The 20,999-nt window shown below is 35.7% G+C and overlaps 1 protein-coding gene across 3 annotated transcripts in view; it reads left to right on the forward strand.

Annotated features, from left to right (window-relative positions):
- LOC144442115 (uncharacterized) overlaps window positions 1–20,590 on the forward strand; it is a 36,892-nt gene extending 16,302 nt beyond the window's left edge. For 2 of the 3 annotated variants that reach the window (XM_078134916.1, XM_078145087.1), the window contains 12 exons: window positions 399–536; window positions 1,521–1,658; window positions 2,061–2,198; window positions 6,957–7,094; window positions 7,568–7,702; window positions 9,033–9,161; window positions 9,784–9,906; window positions 11,679–11,801; window positions 12,623–12,754; window positions 13,655–13,778; window positions 18,427–18,668; window positions 18,954–20,590. In XM_078134916.1, coding sequence (XP_077991042.1) covers window positions 399–536; window positions 1,521–1,658; window positions 2,061–2,198; window positions 6,957–7,094; window positions 7,568–7,702; window positions 9,033–9,161; window positions 9,784–9,906; window positions 11,679–11,801; window positions 12,623–12,754; window positions 13,655–13,778; window positions 18,427–18,668; window positions 18,954–19,096 — 1,703 coding nt within the window. In that variant the 3' untranslated portion in view covers window positions 19,097–20,590. Of the gene's footprint in view, window positions 1–398; window positions 537–1,520; window positions 1,659–2,060; window positions 2,199–6,956; window positions 7,095–7,567; window positions 7,703–9,032; window positions 9,162–9,783; window positions 9,907–11,678; window positions 11,802–12,622; window positions 12,755–13,654; window positions 13,779–14,632; window positions 16,417–18,426; window positions 18,669–18,953 lie in introns of those variants that run through there. The other variant, XM_078142320.1, reaches the window with a different exon arrangement.
- Window positions 20,591–20,999: the final 409 nt, after the last annotated feature.

Here is a 20,999-nt window from a genome sequence, read left to right on the forward strand (position 1 = left end):
AACTTCTTTGGCGTTATTTTTGTCTTAGGTACTGACATAACAATATATTTCAAGTTTCAACCTGACTGATATTAAAGATAAATATTCTGGAATTTTTTGACAGTGATCTTCATTGATATTAGTTAAATTTCAAAATCAGGTATGATATCATATTCGTTATAAAGTACCGGTTTATTGTATAATACAGTGTCAGCCAAGGTTTAATAAGTTGATACTACTTTTCAATCAGTAGTAAATGAATCATCAACTACTTTAGAACATCAGTGGGCTTTTTTCAAGAAGTTTCTATTTCTGTCAAATTCACTAAGTAAGCTTGACCATCTTGTCTAGCATATTCACAGCAACTTGACTTTCACATACTTTTAAATTTCATTTGTTTATTTATATATCTCTTTCAGATATTGACGAGTGTGCTGAATTAGATGATCCTTGCAATGGACAGAGATGCATTAACTTACATCGTACATTCAGATGTGAGGAGGAACCCCAATGTGAAAGTGGTCTTGAGTTTAATACCAGAACTCGGAGTTGTGAAGGTTAGTTCCTCAGTCATTCTCACAGGACATATTTTTCACTGAAGCAACAAAATAATTGAAGTGTATATGCAGTAGTATTATTGTGAAGTGGAGATTGATTTACAATATTATTTCTCAGATGACAAATTTTGGTCTGTTTCTTGTGTCTGCATGCAGTTTCAAAAGTTCACCATGTACAGGAAAGACAGTAGCTCCCATAGTTTCTGTTTTGGTGATGAAATATGAAGAACAAACTTTATCATCAATACATGTCTACTAAGTATTTTCATTCAGATTTACAGTACAACTGAACTGGGATTCAGTAGTGGTATTGGCGTGATGAAATGTCTATGTGTATGTGTGTTTGTGTGTGTGTGTGTGTGTGTGTGTGTGTGTGTGTGTGCAAACGACTTAAAGGTGTGTGTGTGTGTGTGTGTGTGCAAACGACTTAAAGTCAAAACTGCCAGACTGATATATAGATTATACAAATTGTTCAAATGAAAATGATTGCATCAGAGATGCGCAGGTTGAGTCAAAATGTGTTATTGTTGGTAAAGGAAAACCATAAACCCCAAAATTCCTCGACAGATTGGTCTGAAATATGATGGGAGCGTTTTTAGAGGTGTGTAGATTAAGAATTGTTCATGACATGATGATCCAATCTGTGATATGCAAATTAGGTCATAAAATGTGTATTTTTGATCAAAAATCTTTAATTTGAAAAACATTGAGCAGAATAGACTGAGCTATAATGGGGATACCTCTGGGGATGTGTAGATGAAGGTATATTCACGACATGATGATCCCATGAGTGATATGTAAATCATGTTTTAAAATATTGATTATAAATAGTGAAAAACTTATATCTCAAAATCTAAATGGTGAATGGGGCTGAAATTTGGTGGGCGATGACCATCTAGTCTGGCATATTCACAACAACTTGACTTTCACATACTCTTAAATTTCATTTGTTTATTTATTTGTTTATTTATATATCTCTTTCAGATATTGATGAGTGTGCTGAATTAGATGATCCTTGCAATGGACAGAGATGTATTAACTTACATCGTACATTCAGGTGTGAGGAGGAAAACCAGTGTGACACTGGTCTTGAGTTTAACACTAGAACTCAGAATTGTGAAGGTTAGTTTCTCACTCACTCTCACAAGGCACACATATATTTAACTGAAGCAACAAAAAAATTGGAGCATTCTTGTAAAGAGGATATTGATTTACAATACTGTTTCTCTGTTGACATATTTTGATCTGTTTCTTGTTTGCTCAGAAAATAAATTGTCTACAGTTTCAAGATTTCACCAGGAAGTACTCCAAGTAGTTTCTATTTTGATGATGGAATATGAAAAACAAAATTTGTTATCAATTCAAGTCTAATTTCATCAGACTTTTGTAAAGTATTTTTGACAACTATATTTTCATTTATCACACATTAATTCATTTGAAATATTAGAGTTAACTTTAAAACATTAGCTAGAAGTGGTGGATCCAACTATAACTATTGATAGCTATCTGTTTTGTACGCAATAGATATCAATGAATGTGCTCTTGGAGTGTCTTCTTGTGAAGATGGCCAACGTTGTATCAATACTGTCGGTTCATACCAGTGTCACCGAATCAGAGACTGTGGTACTGGCTACACCCTCAATTCAGCCAATCAGTGTGTTGGTAAGTTCATTCAATTTCATGTACAATTCAGCCAATCATTGTGTTGGTAAGTTCATTTCATTTCAGCCAATCAGTGTGTTGGTAATTAAGTTCATTTCAATTCAGCCAATCAGTGTGTTGGTAAGTTCACTCCAGAACATATGGTTCATCATTACGTCATTTCTCATGAATATTTATTACACTAATCTGAAATACTAGTAACCGTCCGTCCATCGTAAGAAGCCAGAGTTTGTTATTTCACAGTGTCGTGTAAGAAATAACAGCTCTGGTTTGCAAGAATGCCTATTTTTTAGCACAACTGAACTGAAGGTTCAGTAGTGCTATAGGCATGGCAAAGTGTCTGTCTGTCTGTCTGTGTGTGTGTGTGTATGTGTGTAAACAACTTAAAGTCAAAAACTGCTGAACCAATTGCCATGATATTTGGTGGGTCCATTACCTTGGGTGTCTAGTTGGGAAATTGTTCAAATCAAAATGATCGCATCACAGGTGTGTGATTTGGGTCAAAAAATGTTATTTTTGGTCAAAAAACTTAAACTCAGAAACTACTGGGCAGATTGGTGCAAAATTTGGTGGGAAGATTCTTTAGGGGGTGTAAAGTAAGATTTGTTCATGACATGATGATTCCATCAGTGATATGCAAATTAGGGCTAAAAATGTGTCTTTTTGGTTAAAAATCTATAATTCCAAAACTACTGCGCAGATTGGGCTGAAATTTGATGGGGATGCATCTAGGGATGTATGGACGAAGATATATTAAGCATACAATGATTCCATGAGTGATATGCAAATTAGGTGTAAGAATGTTCATTTTTGGTCAAAAACTTATATCTCAAAAAGTACTTGGTCAATGAGTCTGAAACTTGGCGAGATGTTTCTGAAACTGTTATTCTGCAGATTTTCTTCAAAATATTTTGACAAAATTGGCCCTAGCGACCATGACCACGCCCTTTAGCAACAACCAAATGGCAGTATATTTTGGTCAAATAACATCAACATCTGGTAGGCAAGTGAGTAAACATTCAAAAAATGTGTGCAAATACCCTAGCAACCATGACCACGCCCATAGCAACAGCCAAACAGTGGTGTATTTCACAAAGATAACAACAGGGTTTAATAGACAATTGAATAAACATTCAAAAAATGTATGTAAATTTGCATAGCAACAAGACCACACCCATAGCAACAGCCAAATAATCACGTATTTTGCAAAGATAACAACAGGAATAGAAAGACAAATGAATAAACATACAAAAAATGTATACAAATACCCTAGTAACCATGACCACGCCCATGGCAACAGCCAAACGGTGGTGTATTTCACAAAGATAACAATGGGGTTTAATAGACAAATGAATAAACATTCAAAAAATGTATGCAAATACCCTAGTAACCATGACCACGCCCATAGCAACAGCCAAACGGTGGTGTATTTCACAAAGATAACAATGGGGTTTAATAGACAATTGAATAAACATTCAAAAAATGTATTTAAATTTGCCTAGCAACAAGACCATGCCCATAGCAACAGCCAAATGATCACGTGTTTTGCAAAGACAATATCAGGAATTCATACACAAGTGAACAAAAACATACATAAATGTATGCAAATATATCTAACAACATAACCACGCCCATAGCAACAGCCAAATGATAGCATTTATCGTAAAGATAGCAACATGGTTGGATAGGCAACTGGATAGTTATTCAGCAAATGAACACCTATTGTTAGCATGGACTAGCATATGGATAAACATTTAAAACTGTACAGTTGTGCTACAACGCCATTGGCGGTATTTTTATATTCACGATTAGACGATGAGATGTATTCAAATAAAAGAGAACCATTGTGATTTATTAGCTCTGCTGTCAGCGAAAGCTGAAAGCGTAGCTTTAGGTATAGGTGGGTATTGAGGTATAGAGAGTAGAGTGAATCATAGGTGTCCGTCAAACTTTTATATTTTTACTATCTACTCCATAAGTGACAGTCGGAATTCTTCGATATTTGGTGTGCATGTTCCCTGGGGGGAGGCTATTCAGATTTGTTCATGCCAAGTTGATCTGTGCCATTTTCAATTTTTTATGATTTTTTTTCATAAAATGTCATTTTCATCAACTCCTTGAAAACCTCTTATTAGATTGCTTTGATATCTGGCGTGTTGATGCGCAGGGGGTAGCTTACTCAGATTTGTCAATTTCAAGTCAGCACATCCTCATTTTTATTTTTTATGATTTTTTTTTTGTAATTTGAAAAGAAAATGGATATGTTAATGAGCATAATGACCGACGCCATATTGGAAATCAGTCGACGAGACTTTAAGTAAACTGCCACTTTTCAAAAGACACTATTGACGTCAAACAAACAATGTAATATGTGCTATAGTAATAATTCTACGCATTGGGCGCCCAAATGACAAGCGTTTGTTCGAAACAGGGTTGTAAACTTCAAATCCAATTCTGCACCCTTCTACATCATCAGCCAATCCGCAACATCCTCATTTGCATACTCTATCCTGATTCGACCAGAAGTTGAAGGTGACCTCATTCGACCGAGCGATTTTCCACAGCAAGTATCTTGAGTATCAACACAGGACGTTCTTAGTACTCACTAAAATCACACTGCAGACCCACTATAAAAGTGTGATGTTTTCAGATAACATGTAACTTGTGGTTCTATATTGTCGTGCAATTTGGAATGACAGTGAACCAGAATTCCGACAACTTGCGTAAGGAAGGGCATGCCAGGCATGCGGTTGAAGTTTAAATATGGCCGACAGTTCACATTAAAGTTAAACGACATGAACGTGTCTTGCCTTTCCAAAATGCAAATATTTGGCAAGTTAGAATAATCAAAATAATTACAACTTTAATTTGGCTTCAGACTTTGCATTATGTTTTGCGTATCTTTCCCCGTTTTACATGTAAATCCGAAAAGGTTCTCTCTCATCATGTCATCAGTGTCAGTGATCATACCGCGCGGGGGGGTAGTCCTCGGGTGCACGAGTCTGTATTACTGACTTGACTCTAAACACCGGAGGGGGAGGGACAATTGTCAGAATCGAGTCCCGAATTCCTCCGTATGCAAGCAGGACTACGTGCGGGGCTGCTTTGAGTACGAGCGAAGTGAGGCATGTTGAGGTCACATAGATTTTGTTGAGAATTATAAATATTGCGAAATGTCAAGTACAAAGTTTAAATAAAATGGAATGATGAAAAAAATGGCAGAGTCTGCTGACAGGCGCCGGTCACAAAAAACACTGTGAATTAAAATATCAGACGATGTACTAGACTGTCGACAGTCGCTCGCGCCTTTTTTCCTACGTTTTATCTAAACTCCGATCCGGCGCAACACTAGTATAATCGCAAACTGATATTGAGGGCCGAAGGCCCGAATGGTCGAGGGCCGAAGGCCTTCGGCCCTCGATATCAGTTTGCGATTAGACTAGTGTTGCGCCGGATCGGAGTTTAGATAAAACGGAGTAAAAAAAAGGCGCGAGCGACTGTCGACAGTCTAACGATGTACATGTATGTATTAATCGCCGACAATCCACCCGTATGCACGAGGGACTAACCCGGAAGCAAGTCGTTGTCAGCCATACGTTACAGTGGTAACATCGTCCGAGAAATCGCTGCGTTCAGAGTGTCATTATTCACAGAATTGTTGTTTTCGAGTGAAAACCCGTCTTGAATTGTATAACTCTAACAGATGAAGACATGTCAAGTTATATTTTGAAAGTTGTATCGCTAGTTTGAGACGATTTTCTCACGTACTATAGTACTATCGAGGCTTACTTGGAAGTAGTAGGACCTTCCAGTTCATCGGGAAGTTTAGCCAGTCCGATAATTCTTTCTGGTTTAGTTTACAACACTTTTGATCACGCAGATTTTGTTGTTGTGATGAAAGAAATTAAAAAAAAGATCATTTCAACCATTTCGTTGTGTTTTCTTTGTGAAAGGTAACCGAACATGAACGAGTGTTACCACTGTAACGTATGGCTGAGAATGACTCTCTTCCGGGTACTTGAGATTGTCGCCGTACGGAAACTAAGATGGCGATTAATACATTTCTTCCCTATATATATCTACCACAACTAGAACAAGTTGAATGTTGTTGACTTTGTAAATTTGTTAGAAAATTGAAATTCAAATTGCCTCAAAATTATTTTAGATCCCTAGTTTATTTCATTCTTCATTAAAATTTTCCAGGGTTACAGCTGTAAGACACTGGAATTACTTATAGCCAACCTCAAAATCCTCTTTTTTTCTTTTTCATGTGTGCATTTCCCAGTCATTTTTTTCGGAGATTTTGTGCAATTTTTCATAACAGTAGATTTTTGTTATAAAATGGTGACTATGGTATAAAAGTACAATACATTACCAACTTCTGTGTAAAATGTGTTTTATAGTGAGACATCATATGAAACCACTAACCACTTTATTGCATCGCTAAAACAAAACTGCATAGTGACTCGAAGAGCTGAAGACCTGAACCACTTCTACATGTCACCAAAATAAAAAATTAAATAAAAAAAAAAAAGCGGAGCTATTCTGACCGATAGGTCGCTTGTTTACACACTCAATCAGAACTGTAGTAGCTTTCAGTAGATTTTGACAGGTATTTTTTGCATATTAATGTGATAATTAGCATGTTGATTTCACTCAGCAACAAAAAATATCTTGTTTATAATCATAACTTTCAGCTACATTAGTTATTTGATTTAACATCACTAAAAGTAATTCCAACCCCTTTTGTCTAAACAGATGACAATGAATGTGAAATAGGAAATCACAATTGTCGACAAAATCAAATTTGCCAAAACATTCAAGGATCCTTCCGTTGCGAAGATGTCAAAGATTGTGATCTTGGTCTAAGACTTGATGAAAATGATCAGTGTGTTGGTAAGTAATGGTATATACAATAGATACTTTGCTATACTTCTGTCAGACAATGTACATTGTCATAAACCACTACCATTTGGTGATAGTACTGACTGATCCCTTTTGTGTTTATGAATAGGAAATCTACTCTGTATATCACGGAAATGACAGGCACATTTTCCCTAAGGATGTCCATACTTAATTCTATGTTTCAAATTGTAACACCTAAAAAATTATGGGTCAGTTGATCAGTTAAAAGTGAAAATAGACTAAGAGTAAAAGAAGAAAGTAATTGTATGTGCACATGTTGGTGATACTTTCATACTTTGCAGTCTGAATGACTTAGAAATGACAAACATTGACAAACACAACAAAGAAGTCATGATGTGAAATATAGTTAAATATGGCCGCCCTATCCCAGACTCCTTTTTATGATGTTCATGAAATGTTTGCTATTGTTAAGTTCATGTGCTATTATTTGATTATTTCCCTAGATATCAATGAATGTGATGGTAACCCGTGTGCTCGCAATGCTAGATGTTATAATACGTTTGGTTCCTATCGCTGTAATCCATTTATTTCATGTGGTGCAGGGTTGGAACTTGATACCACTGGTACAAGATGTCAAGGTATGCTTTGGGTTTATTTCATTATACATTTGTATGTAGCTCTGAGTTTTGTTTCATTATGAAACCTTACTCTTGGGTTTTGTTTCATTATATAGCTCTGAGTTTTGTTAGCTCCGCTGTCAGTGACAGCTGAGTGGAGCTTAAGGGTTAGGTTGATTCACCATCGGTGTCCGTCTGTCAGTTTTTCTACTTTTATCCTCTTCTCCAAAACTACCTGTCAATTGACCTGAAATTTGGTGTGTAGGTGTCATTTGATGAGCAGATATACTTTTGTTCAGGACTAGTTGATTGGGACATTTTTATGCAAATTAGGTCTAAAAATAGAATGTTGGTAAAAATGCTTCAAAAATCTTCTTCTCCAAAACTACTAGGCCAATTTAGTTGAAATTTGTTGTGTACGTGTAATGAGTAGATATAAGTTTGTTCAAGATAAATTAACTGGGTCAGTAATATGTAAATTAGGTATTAAAAGTAGCATTTTTTGGTAAAAATACTTTAAACTCTTCTCCAAGACTACTGGGCCAATTGAGTTGGAATTTCTTGTGTATGTGTCATTTGATAAGCAGACATAAGTTTGTTCAAGACAAGTTGATTGGGTAATTGTTATGCAAATTAGGTCTAAAAATAGGTGCTTCAAAAATCTTCTCCAAAACTACTCGGCCAATTTTAGCTGAAATTTCTTGTGTAGGTGTCATTTGATAAGCAGATATAAGTTTGTTCAAGACAAGTTGAGTGGGTGATTGATATGCAAAAATTAGGGGTAAAAATAGAAGTTTTGTAAAATGGTGACTAATGTAATGTATTTCACCAACTTTCTGTGTGAAATGTGTTCTATTAGTATAGTGTGTAAACTATAGAACACATATGAAACCACTAACCACTGTATTACTTTGCTAAAACAAAATTGCATAGTGGAAGAGCTGAACAGCAGGTCCACTTCTAAACATGTTACAAAAAACAAAAAAATACCAGCGGAGTTTTGTTTCATCATATGGCTCTGAGTTTGGTTTCGTTATGAAACCTTTCTGATTCATTATGTAGCTCTGATTTTTGTTTGACTATTTAGTTGTAAGTTTTGTCTCATTATGTAACTTACTAACCCTGTGTTTTGTTTCATTAGACACTCTTTAGCTGTGAGTTTTGTTTTAGAGTGAAGCGCTAAGCTTCACTTCATATTGCAGTCCTTACATTTTGTTTCATATTATAGTTGTGAGTTTTGTTTCATTATGTGAACTCTTGGGTATTGTTTCAGTATATGTAGCTGTTACTTTTGTTTCATTATCTAACCAAAAGTTAACTTTTTAGGATTATGATGTTATTTTACTTGTAGATGTGGATGAATGTGCAAGAGGAACTCATGAGTGTAAAGAAGATCAGACATGTCAGAATACACAAGGGGGATATAACTGTGCCTGTCCAACAGGTTATAGAGCCAATCAGTTTACAAGAACTTGTGAAGGTTAGTGTTTTGTGTATGTTCACCTGGTTATAGAGCCAATCAGTTTACAAGAACTTGTGAAGGTTAGTGTTTTGTGTATGTTCACCTGGTTATAGAGCCAATCAGTTTACAAGAACTTGTGAAGGTTAGTGTTTTGTGTATGTTCACCTGGTTATAGAGCCAATCAGTTTACAAGAACTTGTGAAGGTTAGTGTTTTGTGTATGTTCACCTGGTTATAGAGCCAATCAGTTTACAAGAACTTGTGAAGGTTAGTGTTTTGTGTATGTTCACCTGGTTATAGAGCCAATCAGTTTACAAGAACTTGTGAAGGTTTGTTTTTGTGTACGTTCACCTGGTTTTAGGGCCAATCAGTTTACAAGAACTTGTGAAGGTTAGTGTTTTGTGTATGTTCACCTGGTTTTAAGGCCAATCAGTTTACAAGAACTTGTGAAGGTTAGTGTTTTGTGTATGTTCACCTGGTTTTAAGGCCAACTATTTTACAGAACTTGTGAAGGATAGCTTCTGTGACATTTATCTGGTTTTAGGGCCAATCAGTTTACAAGAATTTGCCATTGAATTTCTCTTTGTATCTATGGAATTCTAAAAAATCTTAACATTCTTGTTTCATGACTTTTTTTGCAGACATTGATGAGTGCACAGAGTGGAGGGGTCGATGCCCCCAAATATGTATCAATACAGAAGGTTCATTCCGCTGTGACTGTAATGATGGGTATGAGTTAGCAGCTGATAATTTCAACTGTAAAGGTAACTATACTGTGCATTGTATATTTGGTGGTGATTCAAGTACATACTGTAAACGTGTATTTGGTACACTTGAAAAATTTTAGCAGAATGACAATTAAGGTCAAGTCAGACACACTTTGGCAGACTGTGCAAGGGGAAGTTAGACACATTACTTGTTATTATATTATAGCATTACCAATGCCAGTGAATTTTGTGACGTCATCACTGTACATTATTACTGATAATGTACTCCGTTATTGGGCATCGCGGCCCCGGAATGAGCATAACAATACAAGCTTATTTGTTCTGTTTCTTCATACGACGAGGTATTTTTTCGAAATGTATGTTGTTACTAATGATTGTCATTTCCACTGTTTAAAAATACAACGCATTCATGAAACAAATTTGTGTTCACAGCAATTCATTGAAGTGTATATGTGTGTGTACGTGCATGTACGTGTGTCGCTATGATTAGTATTCAGCTTCCGGGCCGAACATGGCAGACGATGTTCAGCGCTGTGTATATTATACGTTGTTTTACGTTTCTCGGTCTACAAATTCACTGGAATTGGCAAAACTATAAAATAATAACAATAATGTATGCCCTCCCAGTCCATAATGGACTCAAGCAAACTTGCACTCCATAATGGGCTCGGCTGTCGCCTCACCCATTATGTCGTTCAAAGTTTGCTTTCGTCCATTATGGGCTGGGAGGGCGTACATTATTGTTTAAATAACTAATCCAGTTGGGTCACCATATTTAGTGCAACTGTTCTTGACACCTGTCAAGCTTATGTGTGAGTCTGTTGTTACTGTGTACATGTTTGTATGAGAGTTCATGATGCCATGGCTGGCTATGTCATTGATACCAGTGTGTCCTTTACATATGGCATATGTGAAAGTGGCACAAGCTGAGTTTTTAAGCTTTTTACTCCAGTGAAAATACTTATTAAATAGAATCACATTCCAGTATAATGTTAATGTCAATGCATGTCTTCTAGAACATTACAATTGTCTTCTGGCATTTTTAGAACAGTTGATTGCTGCAATGCATTGTAAGATTCCTGAACATTTTTTGATACATATCATAAATTGCATCGTCAGATTGTTTATGAGTTATATCTTCATACCAGGTTTGAGTTCAGTTAATTGTAAGTGGTGGTTAAGTGTGTTATAGTAGGTACACTAATGCGAGTACCTTTTAAATATGCAGTCAAAACTATGTCTAAACACATATCAGTTTTTGCCCTATTAATATACATAATGTATGTTAGCAAGACTTATTTCTGCAGAACTTTTTTTTAGCATGCATTCAGCTAAAACAAATCCAGCACAGAAACACATACAGCTACTATAGTTAGACCATCTGTTTACTGACTAAGTCATATTCTACACTCATATTACACAGAGAGTCAAAATCTAACCTTTGCTGTCCTATAACTTTGACTCTAGATATATAATTTATGTCTACAAAAACATGTTTCGCTGTTTCCCAGTGCCATGCGTAAGACAGTAAACCAACTTCACAATAGATTGAACATGTCTACTATATCTGTACCAGTGTGCAAATAACGAGCATCTTTGTTTTAAAGTACCATTCAACTTCACACAGTAGTTTGGAATGTGTTCATTTCTGCTTCTGCTTAGTCAGCAGATAAAACACAAAAATGTACTACCATGATATGATTGTATTGCCTAAACTGTGTTTTTATTTCGCCACTATACAAATTCTTACTTTTACCTTTTATATATTTGTGATTTTAATCAATGTTATGATTTGCATTAATCTATAGATGTGGATGAGTGTGCCCAGGAAGATGTGTGTGAACAACAATGTGTTAATTACTATGGTTCCTATGCCTGTCTGTGTAGTAGAGGATACCGTATCAGTTCAGATGGAAGTGGTACTTGTAATGGTAAGATAGTCTGTTGATTACTTGCACCAGTGCACACACTTACTAGTGGTATTTGCACTGCAGTGCAATACCGAAAACATTATTGTATACCTGCATGCAAATGAGGATACGATTATAAAAGCGTGTGATTATTATTATTATTATATCATTATTATTATAAAATATCTTTAGTCTGGGTAAAACTCAGTAAGTGTTACAAACAACACAGTGTTGCAGGGTCGGCTTCTTTCCCTCTTACATCAAATCAACAATCACGCAAAAGTCCACTTACAGATTCTAAAACACATTGAAATATATTAAAATAAAATATATTGTGACATTATAGATCCAGATAGATAAAATAATTGCTAGGCAGAAGAAATGTCTCTGTAATTGTCTTTGAAGTGTTTAAAAGTTTTAGCCTGCTTTACATGTTCAGGTAACGAATTCTATAGATTTAGTGATATTGCACTGTATCATTTTTACAGAAATTTGCTATTTCAGATATTGATATATGTAATAATAACAGATCCCTATATGCCACGTGAGTACCAGTGTGGGTACTCAGGGATATTTGCACTCGTACTTGCAGTGTTTTCTGCTGCACTTTCACTCATTACACTTGTGAAAGTATGGGCGCAGAGAACACTGCAATCAATTGCAAATACCCCAATTATACCACACTTGCTCTTGCTTGAATGGTAAAAAGTTTCAAGACATACAGATTGTAAAATATACTAGTATGATTATAAAAAGTTGGAGAAACTCCATGCTTGTATGTCAAAATAGCCGCATCATCATGCAAAGTAAATAACCTATTAATGTTGTCATCACTATTTCAGATATTGACGAGTGTACAGTATATTCAAGTCAAGGTAGTCTGTGTGTTGGTGTATGTAATAATGTGCCAGGCTCCTACAGATGTAGTTGTCCACCTGGATACAACCTGGCTGCAGATAAACGGTCATGTCGAGGTAAGTAAATACACCATCAATGGAAAATATCATTACTCATGCAGCTCTAAGGGTAACTTTGCTGTCAATTAACCAATGAATGGCAAAATAGAATTATTGACTGAGTGCATTATTCATGAATGGACATACCTGCAGTCCTTTTTGCTTATTGCTGTTTATCTTAATGTTTTTTTTGTGAAGGACTTTTCAAGAAATAAATATGAAAATGTGAAATATGCATTTGTATTCCAGTCAAAGAATGGGAAATAGTGAGTTCCAGGTGACCTTAGTACTTCATTGAAGTCAACAATATTTAGTACTATATATTAGATAGTATTGCGAACACTGATTGCCATGAAATTTGTGAAAGGCCCAAATCAGTTTTCAGATATGCCTTATAATAGAGAGGTTTAGATACACGTTAGAACGCGTACACGTACAGAAGCATTATCTTGCAGGTGTACATGTAATGACACATACAAAGTTGTGTTTAGTTATGCATTGAGAACTCAAACATGAAAGCAATGGAATGTGTACTTGCACATTGGCATCTTCTGTCCAGAAGCCCACACACATGACTTTGTTTTCTAAACCTGTTGGTATTTTTACTATTTTTCGTGCAACTACCCAAACGAAAAACGGAACAATTAGTTGACAGTTATGCTTCCGAACTTTGATATACAAAATACGACATTTAACAGAAAAAAATGAAGAAAACTTAACACATATTTACAGTTACTCGTCGACTGCCATTTCGATGTATCACGTCTGATACAGAATGCCTGGGTTGCTTCGAACCACATGACTATGACGCTATGCATATAGAACACACATAAATACGCACATTTAAACCTCTCTATATAGCATACAACTGGCTTAATAGCCATTAAAACCTAATTCATAATTTCTTCTATTCTATAGACATTGATGAGTGTATTGCTGGAACAGACACGTGTGAATCCTCACAGACTTGTTTTAATACCCGTGGTTCCTACAAGTGCCATGCTATTGAATGCCCTCAATACTTTATCAAGACAGCAGCAGCGTAAGTATTGACACCCTCTGATTGGTTCATATCATAGCTTCTGACCATATATAGGTGCAGGTAAGACTGGTAATCAGCTTCTGATTGGTTCACTTCATACCTTCAGACCATATATGGCACATATTGGTGCTAGAGCAGTTTTTGACATTATCTTGTTGTGATAGTGCCAGCATAATAACTCTATGTACATAACATTAACTTTAGAACCACCCAAAAAATAACTTCATCTTCATATAAATTCATCTTCCACAACACTAGTACCAGTGTACAGTTATGATCATTCCATCTCTATTCATTGTTTCCATTCATACTAATACAGTGTGATTTACTTTGATGGTGTGCATGTCCGTGATAGGGGGTTATATATCCAACTAAATGATGACTGATTTCATACAACATTAAATAGTCACAAAGTTGCACATAACAGATAGAAGTCACCATGGTGGTGGTGGTGGTGGTGGTGGTGGTGGTGGTGGTGGTGGTGATGATGGTGGTGGCAGTGATGGCGGTGGTGGTGGCGGCGGTGGTGGTGGTGGTGGTGGCAGTGATGGTGGCAGCGGTGGTGGTGGTGGTGGTGGTGGTGGTAGTCTAATGATAGAAATAGTAGAGCACTTTTATATCAGGACAATAAAAAGTTACACATAACATGGTTGGAGAAATGAAACAACATTCTTATAAGTATATTATGCAAAGAAATCTGCTGATTGCAATAAGGCAAGTATTTTCTTGCTCAATTCAATATTTCCTTTGTACTGCTTCTTTTGAACTAAACTAAAAGCTTCAAAATCTTCAATTTACTCCACTTGGATTTCAAGATTAAATGTAGATTTCTTTGTTGCTGCTTTTTGTTACAGTCGTTGTCGTCGTCAGAGATGTGCCATTGATGATCCCGAGTGCCTTTCCCTACCATTTGCCATTTCCTTCAACTACCTTACTTTCCCTACCGGAGTTAGAGTCCCAGCCAGGTTATTTACTATGACAGCCGTACCCTATAGAACCAACACGTATGACTTTCTTTTGGTCAGTGGAAACGAAGGCAATAATTTCCGCTTACAGAAAGAACCTCTCAAAGCTACTGTTTACTTAATACAACCACTTACAGGGCCACAAGATGTGGAATTGGAGTTAGAAATGAGAAGCTATGATGAGGGAACGTTGGCTGGCAAAAATTTGGCCAAGATCATCATATATGTCACTAGATACAAATTTTAACATTTACTGGAAAGTAACACCATTATGTGATACACTCTTGTTGTCATATTTCATATAAATAAATTGAAAAAAAAGTCATTTCTATTTTTGTAGTCTTTATAATGTATTCATTTCAGATTTTGTTGTCACTTTTGATGTAGTATAAATATGCATAGTAATTATCTGTTATAGGAAATTTATGCTTGATATCCACATTTACAGTGTATAATTCCATTTTAAACTGAGAGTATATACTTCTAGAGTCTAGTATTATAAAACAGAGTTATACATATCACATAACCTTTCCTCAACAAATTTCCTGCTGAATTCCAACCTATGTATGAGTTTTATTACTGCTTGTAAATTTTTTTAAAATTTTTTTCTTCTGTTTTTTTGTATTTGTATGTTTTAATGTTGATAATATTTGTAGTGTAGACTTATACACTAGACAGTATTTTACTCACAAAGTAACGGTAAGTGTCCATAGTGTCATGCACAGTCATCTTTTTAAACTTAGGGAGCTAGTATTGACTTTAATGTTGATTATTTTAATATTTTTAGGGTCTCACTTTATCGCTAACTTTTGCATCCTTAGACAGTTTAATTAATGGCATTGCAATGTATTTTATACACTGTCGGCAGTCGTTCATGCCTTTTTTGCTACGTTTCATCTAAAACAAAGTTGTCGCCTTGCTCCGTAGCACTGAATACTAATGCGTACTGATAGAACTGCAATTGCCGAAGACACGAACTAACCAGTACGCGGTTATAGTATTGCTCCGGATTGGAGCGAGGCAACGACTTTAGTTTTAGATAAAACGTAGCAAAAAAGGCACGAACGACTGTCGACAGTCTATGTATTTTACTGATCATTCAGATATTTTGATTATGGTAGAGACTAGATCATTCAGATATTTGGATTACGGTAGAGACTAGATCATTCAGTTATTTGGATTACGGTAGAGACTAGATCATTCAGATATTTGGATTACGGTAGAGACTAGATGATTACTATAAAATCCTGAAACATGAGAACATCAATGGACCGAATTCCAAAATCTGATGAAAGAATTCATCCAGTGTGTCAGGAACAGAAAACCAAGTTTTTTTATCGCATTCTTTGTTCCAAGATTCCATGAAAGAGAGAACACAGTATTTGCAAATTTCATAGACATTCCAAAATTCAACTGCCTGTCTGTTATAGACTACACCCAAGTATTAGGGTAGGAAGAGTACACTCTTGGCACATCATTTTTTACAGACATCCAAAATTGATATGGAATGAACAGCTGATCTTGAACTAAAATAAATATCAACATCTTGTTAGATATGTAATCAGCTGGATGAAAATAAACATGATAAAGACAGTTGTCATATGTTGTCTGTGTCGCTTGGCAACTTTGAGTCAGAATTTCAACAGACGGAGGGCCTGTTTATTGCAGATCGATCTATATGTAACTTGCATTTAATTCATTGTATAAATATATATATTATTAGATGTATTACCCGTTTGGTTTTTGTAGTTGTAGTGATTCTTTAACTCAAAATTTAAAACCAAAAAATCAAAATGCAAAGTTCCATTATTGTACAACACATAAACTTGTTAAATGCTTGCTGATTGGTCAGTTACAATGTCAATCACATACAGAACTGGTTAATGGTTGCTGATTGGTCAGTTACAATGTCAATCACATACAGAACTGGTTAATGCTAGCTGATTGGTCAGTTACAATGTCAATCACATACAGCACTGGTTAATGGTTGCTGATTGGTCAGTTACAATGTCAATCACATATAGAACTGGTTAATGGTTGCTGATTGGTCAGTTACAATGTCAATCACATACAGAACTGGTTAATGGTTGCTGATTGGTCAGTTACAATGTCAATCACATACAGAACTGGTTAATGGTTGCTGATTGGTCAGTTACAATGTCAATCACATACAGAACTGGTCAGTGGTTGCTGATTGGTCAGTTAGCGTCAATCACATACAGAACTTGTTAAATGCTTGTTGATTGGTCAGTTAATGTGTCAGTCAACTGGTCAGTGCCTGCTGATTGGTCAGTTACAATGTTATCCACATACATAATTATTCATGCTTGCTGATCAGTCAGTGTCAATCAACTTGTGTGTTTTTGTGCTAAATGTTGATATACACTGAATGGTATACACAGGACTGTTAAACCCATACATCTCCATATGTGATGTAAGTTCATAGACAATGTCTCTTTCACGTGCATAAGCCACAACAAGCCAATTAACATGCATGCAATAGAAGCTAGTGTTAGGTTTGACCTTCACCTTCATGGTCAATTATCAAAATCAATTCCTGCCTATCACATTGAAGAAAGGAACTATACACAAGCATTATTTTTGGTGCACATATCACTTTTCACTGACTTATTATGTACAGATGGATGGATGCACAGACGGACAGAGCCCATTGTAGTAGCCTCCCCCTGGGGGGAGGGGGGCTAAAAACTCCTGTAATTTATTACCCAAACATGACAGCTTCTCTTATTCAGCTGTCATCGTAGTCTTCTCAACCACTGCCTGGAGAGATTCTTGAAGTCCGAAACTATACAGTTCCTGTAACTCAAAAATACTACCAGATGATTCCTGCATTAATATCAAGACAATGTGCATGCAAGCCCTACCTCCATATATAGGGATCCTTGGTGTCTCAACTGAGACCATTCCTGCATGTCACAACACTTGAATCCAGTCAAGTTCTAATCTTACATCATCAAGGGACTTCCAGCATGAGATTTTAACACATAGTTCCAGTTGCTTACAACAATGTGAAGACAGTTCAGGTAAAGCATGTGTAGAGATATGATATACGCTCAGACACCACCTCCAATAAATTCTGAAGGGACAGTCAAAATGTTTTCATCTTCCTTAAAATTAAAATTTCTGTGTCAATTTGATGTACAAAAGATTGTAATCCAGGTATTCAAAGTGATATTTTAAATCATAACATTACAGATTATTTATGTGTAGCATAAGTACAGCACCATCTATAATAGTATATACAGTTCTTGTAAATGTTGAAACTATCAGGAAAGTTAGTGTAAGTCCAAGATATTTTTTCTGTCCAAACATCAAGTTAGTCATCACAAAATGAAAACATATATATACATATATATAGGTGCAAAGTGTAATAATTGAGTTAATACAACATCAGACAATTAACACAGATCTTTACATGTGACAATGGTTTAGTTTGTACAGTACTGTTGGCTTCATGTATATACCTGCATGTAAAACAACATGTGTCATTGTGACAAAGTTACCTTTTTTTAAATCTAGTTTTAACGTGACTACGTTGTGAATAATTCAGATGAAAGTTGCTTCAAAACAAGATTCCAAAAAGGTACATTTATTACTATTACTATATGAAATATGGAGTCCAGTGTGAATTTCTTTCTTACCTCTCTGATTGTGTCTTTCAGGAGTGGATCATCTGATGAATTCCGCTGTATAAAACAACCTTGTCCAAACCATGATGTGGAGTGTTTGTTAGAACAAACAGGAGCTATATCATTTAATTTTATAGCACTACCATCAGATTATCCTCCACCAAGATCATTGATTACAATGAGTGCTTCTCACCTTCAGGGTCAAAAGCTCAAATTTGAAATCGTCAGTGGCAACAACCGTGGCTTTTTTAAAGTGGATAAAAAAGGCCGAGCTGGTAAGTTCACATTTTTGATGAATGATAAATCATTGCTGTCATCTTTGAAGTAATCCACCCTAGAGATACACACCCACAAAACACCCCCCCCCACACACACACACACACACACACAAACACACACACCAAGTGACAACTCCTATGGTACTAACTGATACTAATTAACAGTTAGCTACTATTTAATAGTACCTAACTGATACTGAATCAGAACTATAAACTATGCTATCTCCAGTCCATCATATTAAAGTATAAATTATGAATTTTTTCTGTCTTTGTTTTTTCCAGGAACTATTAGACTGGTAAAGAAGATTACAGGACCCTATCAAACTGTACTGAGATTGAACATGGATAGAGTGAACAATGCTAATTTGGTGTTGTCACGTACTGCTGCAATGATCTACGTCTATGTTTCAGCATACCCTTACTAAAACTCAAAAGTGGCACAAGCTGAGTTTATAACCTGTTTTAAGTGAATATACTTATAAAGCACATTCCAGTATAATGTTAATTTTGAGGCATGTCTTCTATACCATTACAATTGTCTTCTGGCATTGTTAGCGTATAGTTGATTGCACAGTAGGGATTTCCTCCACATTTAGATACTTATAATAAATTAAAGCATCAAATCAAAACATCAAAAGTTATATCTTTAACACCAGGTTTGCGTTCAGTCAACTGTGAGTGGTGGTTATGTGTACTTTAGTAAGTATAATCATAGCCCCTACATGAAAGTAGGGTCTATGGTACAATACTGTGAGTACCTTTTGAATATACAGCAAAAAATTACTGTAACTCAAATAGGTACAAATTCAGCTTGTGCCCCTTTAATACTAGCAAATATAACAAACAAAAAATTATAATGTAAACAAAATATAATCGTAAAAGATGCACCTTTTGTACAATCAAATATAAAAAGGACATTATCCACAAATTATTGAATAACAAACATGTAAAAGACAGATAGTGAAACTACCAAAAATGAAACAAAATCAATATAGACTTTGTGGACAAAATTACCCATCTTTATAACAATGTTAGCCACATTGCTTTTAGACATGCTTTGTGATATGTATTCCAAAGATATTACACATAAAATGAAACTTACATACCATACCACCTGTTGATTTCATTGAATAGGATGAAGAAATCATGTTTAACTTTACATAGTACTCTCCAAATGTTGAATGTTATATACAGCTTTTTTTACAGTGCTTCAAAGCACAATTATTACCCCAGAACAGACTTAACAGCATTAACGGTAATTAACAGCCCTTTATACTTAAACTCACTGGGAAGCATACAATATATCATGTATGTATGGGTGTATCGCGGTTGAACACATAGCGAATACGTCGATGCTAACTCTGGAACAATATTTTCTGGAGTGTGAGCTTTCTTTTTATACCATGCTATCTATACACGTGTCATCAAGCCAGTCGCTACTCTCAGAATAGAAGTGCTATGGGTCGCAGAGTAGAAGTGTTATCGGTCGCAGGGTCACAGAATAGAAGTGCTACAGGTCGCAAACAGTAATTTGTTGACAAACTGCTACTCGCACTTTCAACTCACAAACAATGTTTTGATACACCCATACATACCTCAATACATTGCAGCCTCTGTAAGCGCATATCAATAAATCCTTGACACAGAAACCCATATCCTGTCAGGTGTCAATTATACAGCTGGGTTGACTGGGGGACCAATGACTTTAGCCATAACAAGGCTGAAGTCTGACACATTCAACATTTTAAAATACTCTACTTGAATTCATATTAATCATGATATAGTTTGAAATTACTTTGATCGATAATTTGCTAAAGTCTCAAACTGAATATTATTGTTAGCACAACTGAACTGATAAGGTTCAGTAGTGCTATAGGCATGGTGCAGTGTCTGTCTGTTTGTGTGTGTGTGTGTGTGTGTGTGTGTGTGTGTGTGTGTGTGTGACTAATTACCATTGTATCTGGTGGGAACATTAGTTTTGGTGTCTAGTTGGGAAATTGTTCAAAGCTAGACGATTGCATCACAAGTGTATTATTTGGGTCCAAAAAATATTGTTTTGGGTCAAAAAACAAACTCAAAAACTTCAGGGCAGATCGATCTGAAATTTAGCGGGAACATACCTGGGGGTGTGTAGATTAAAGGTTTGTTTATGATATGACGATTCCATCAGTAATATGTAAATTAGGGCTACAAATGTTTTGGGTTTTTTTTGTCAAAAATCTTTGAATCCAAAACTACTGAGCAGATTCAGCTGAAATTTAATGGGGATGCATTTGGGGGTGTCTAGATGAAGATATATCAAGCATATAATGATCTCATCAGCAATAT

Source organism: Glandiceps talaboti, chromosome 1 (assembly GCF_964340395.1).
Source record: "Glandiceps talaboti chromosome 1, keGlaTala1.1, whole genome shotgun sequence".
NCBI classification, from domain to species: Eukaryota; Metazoa; Hemichordata; class Enteropneusta; family Spengelidae; genus Glandiceps; species Glandiceps talaboti.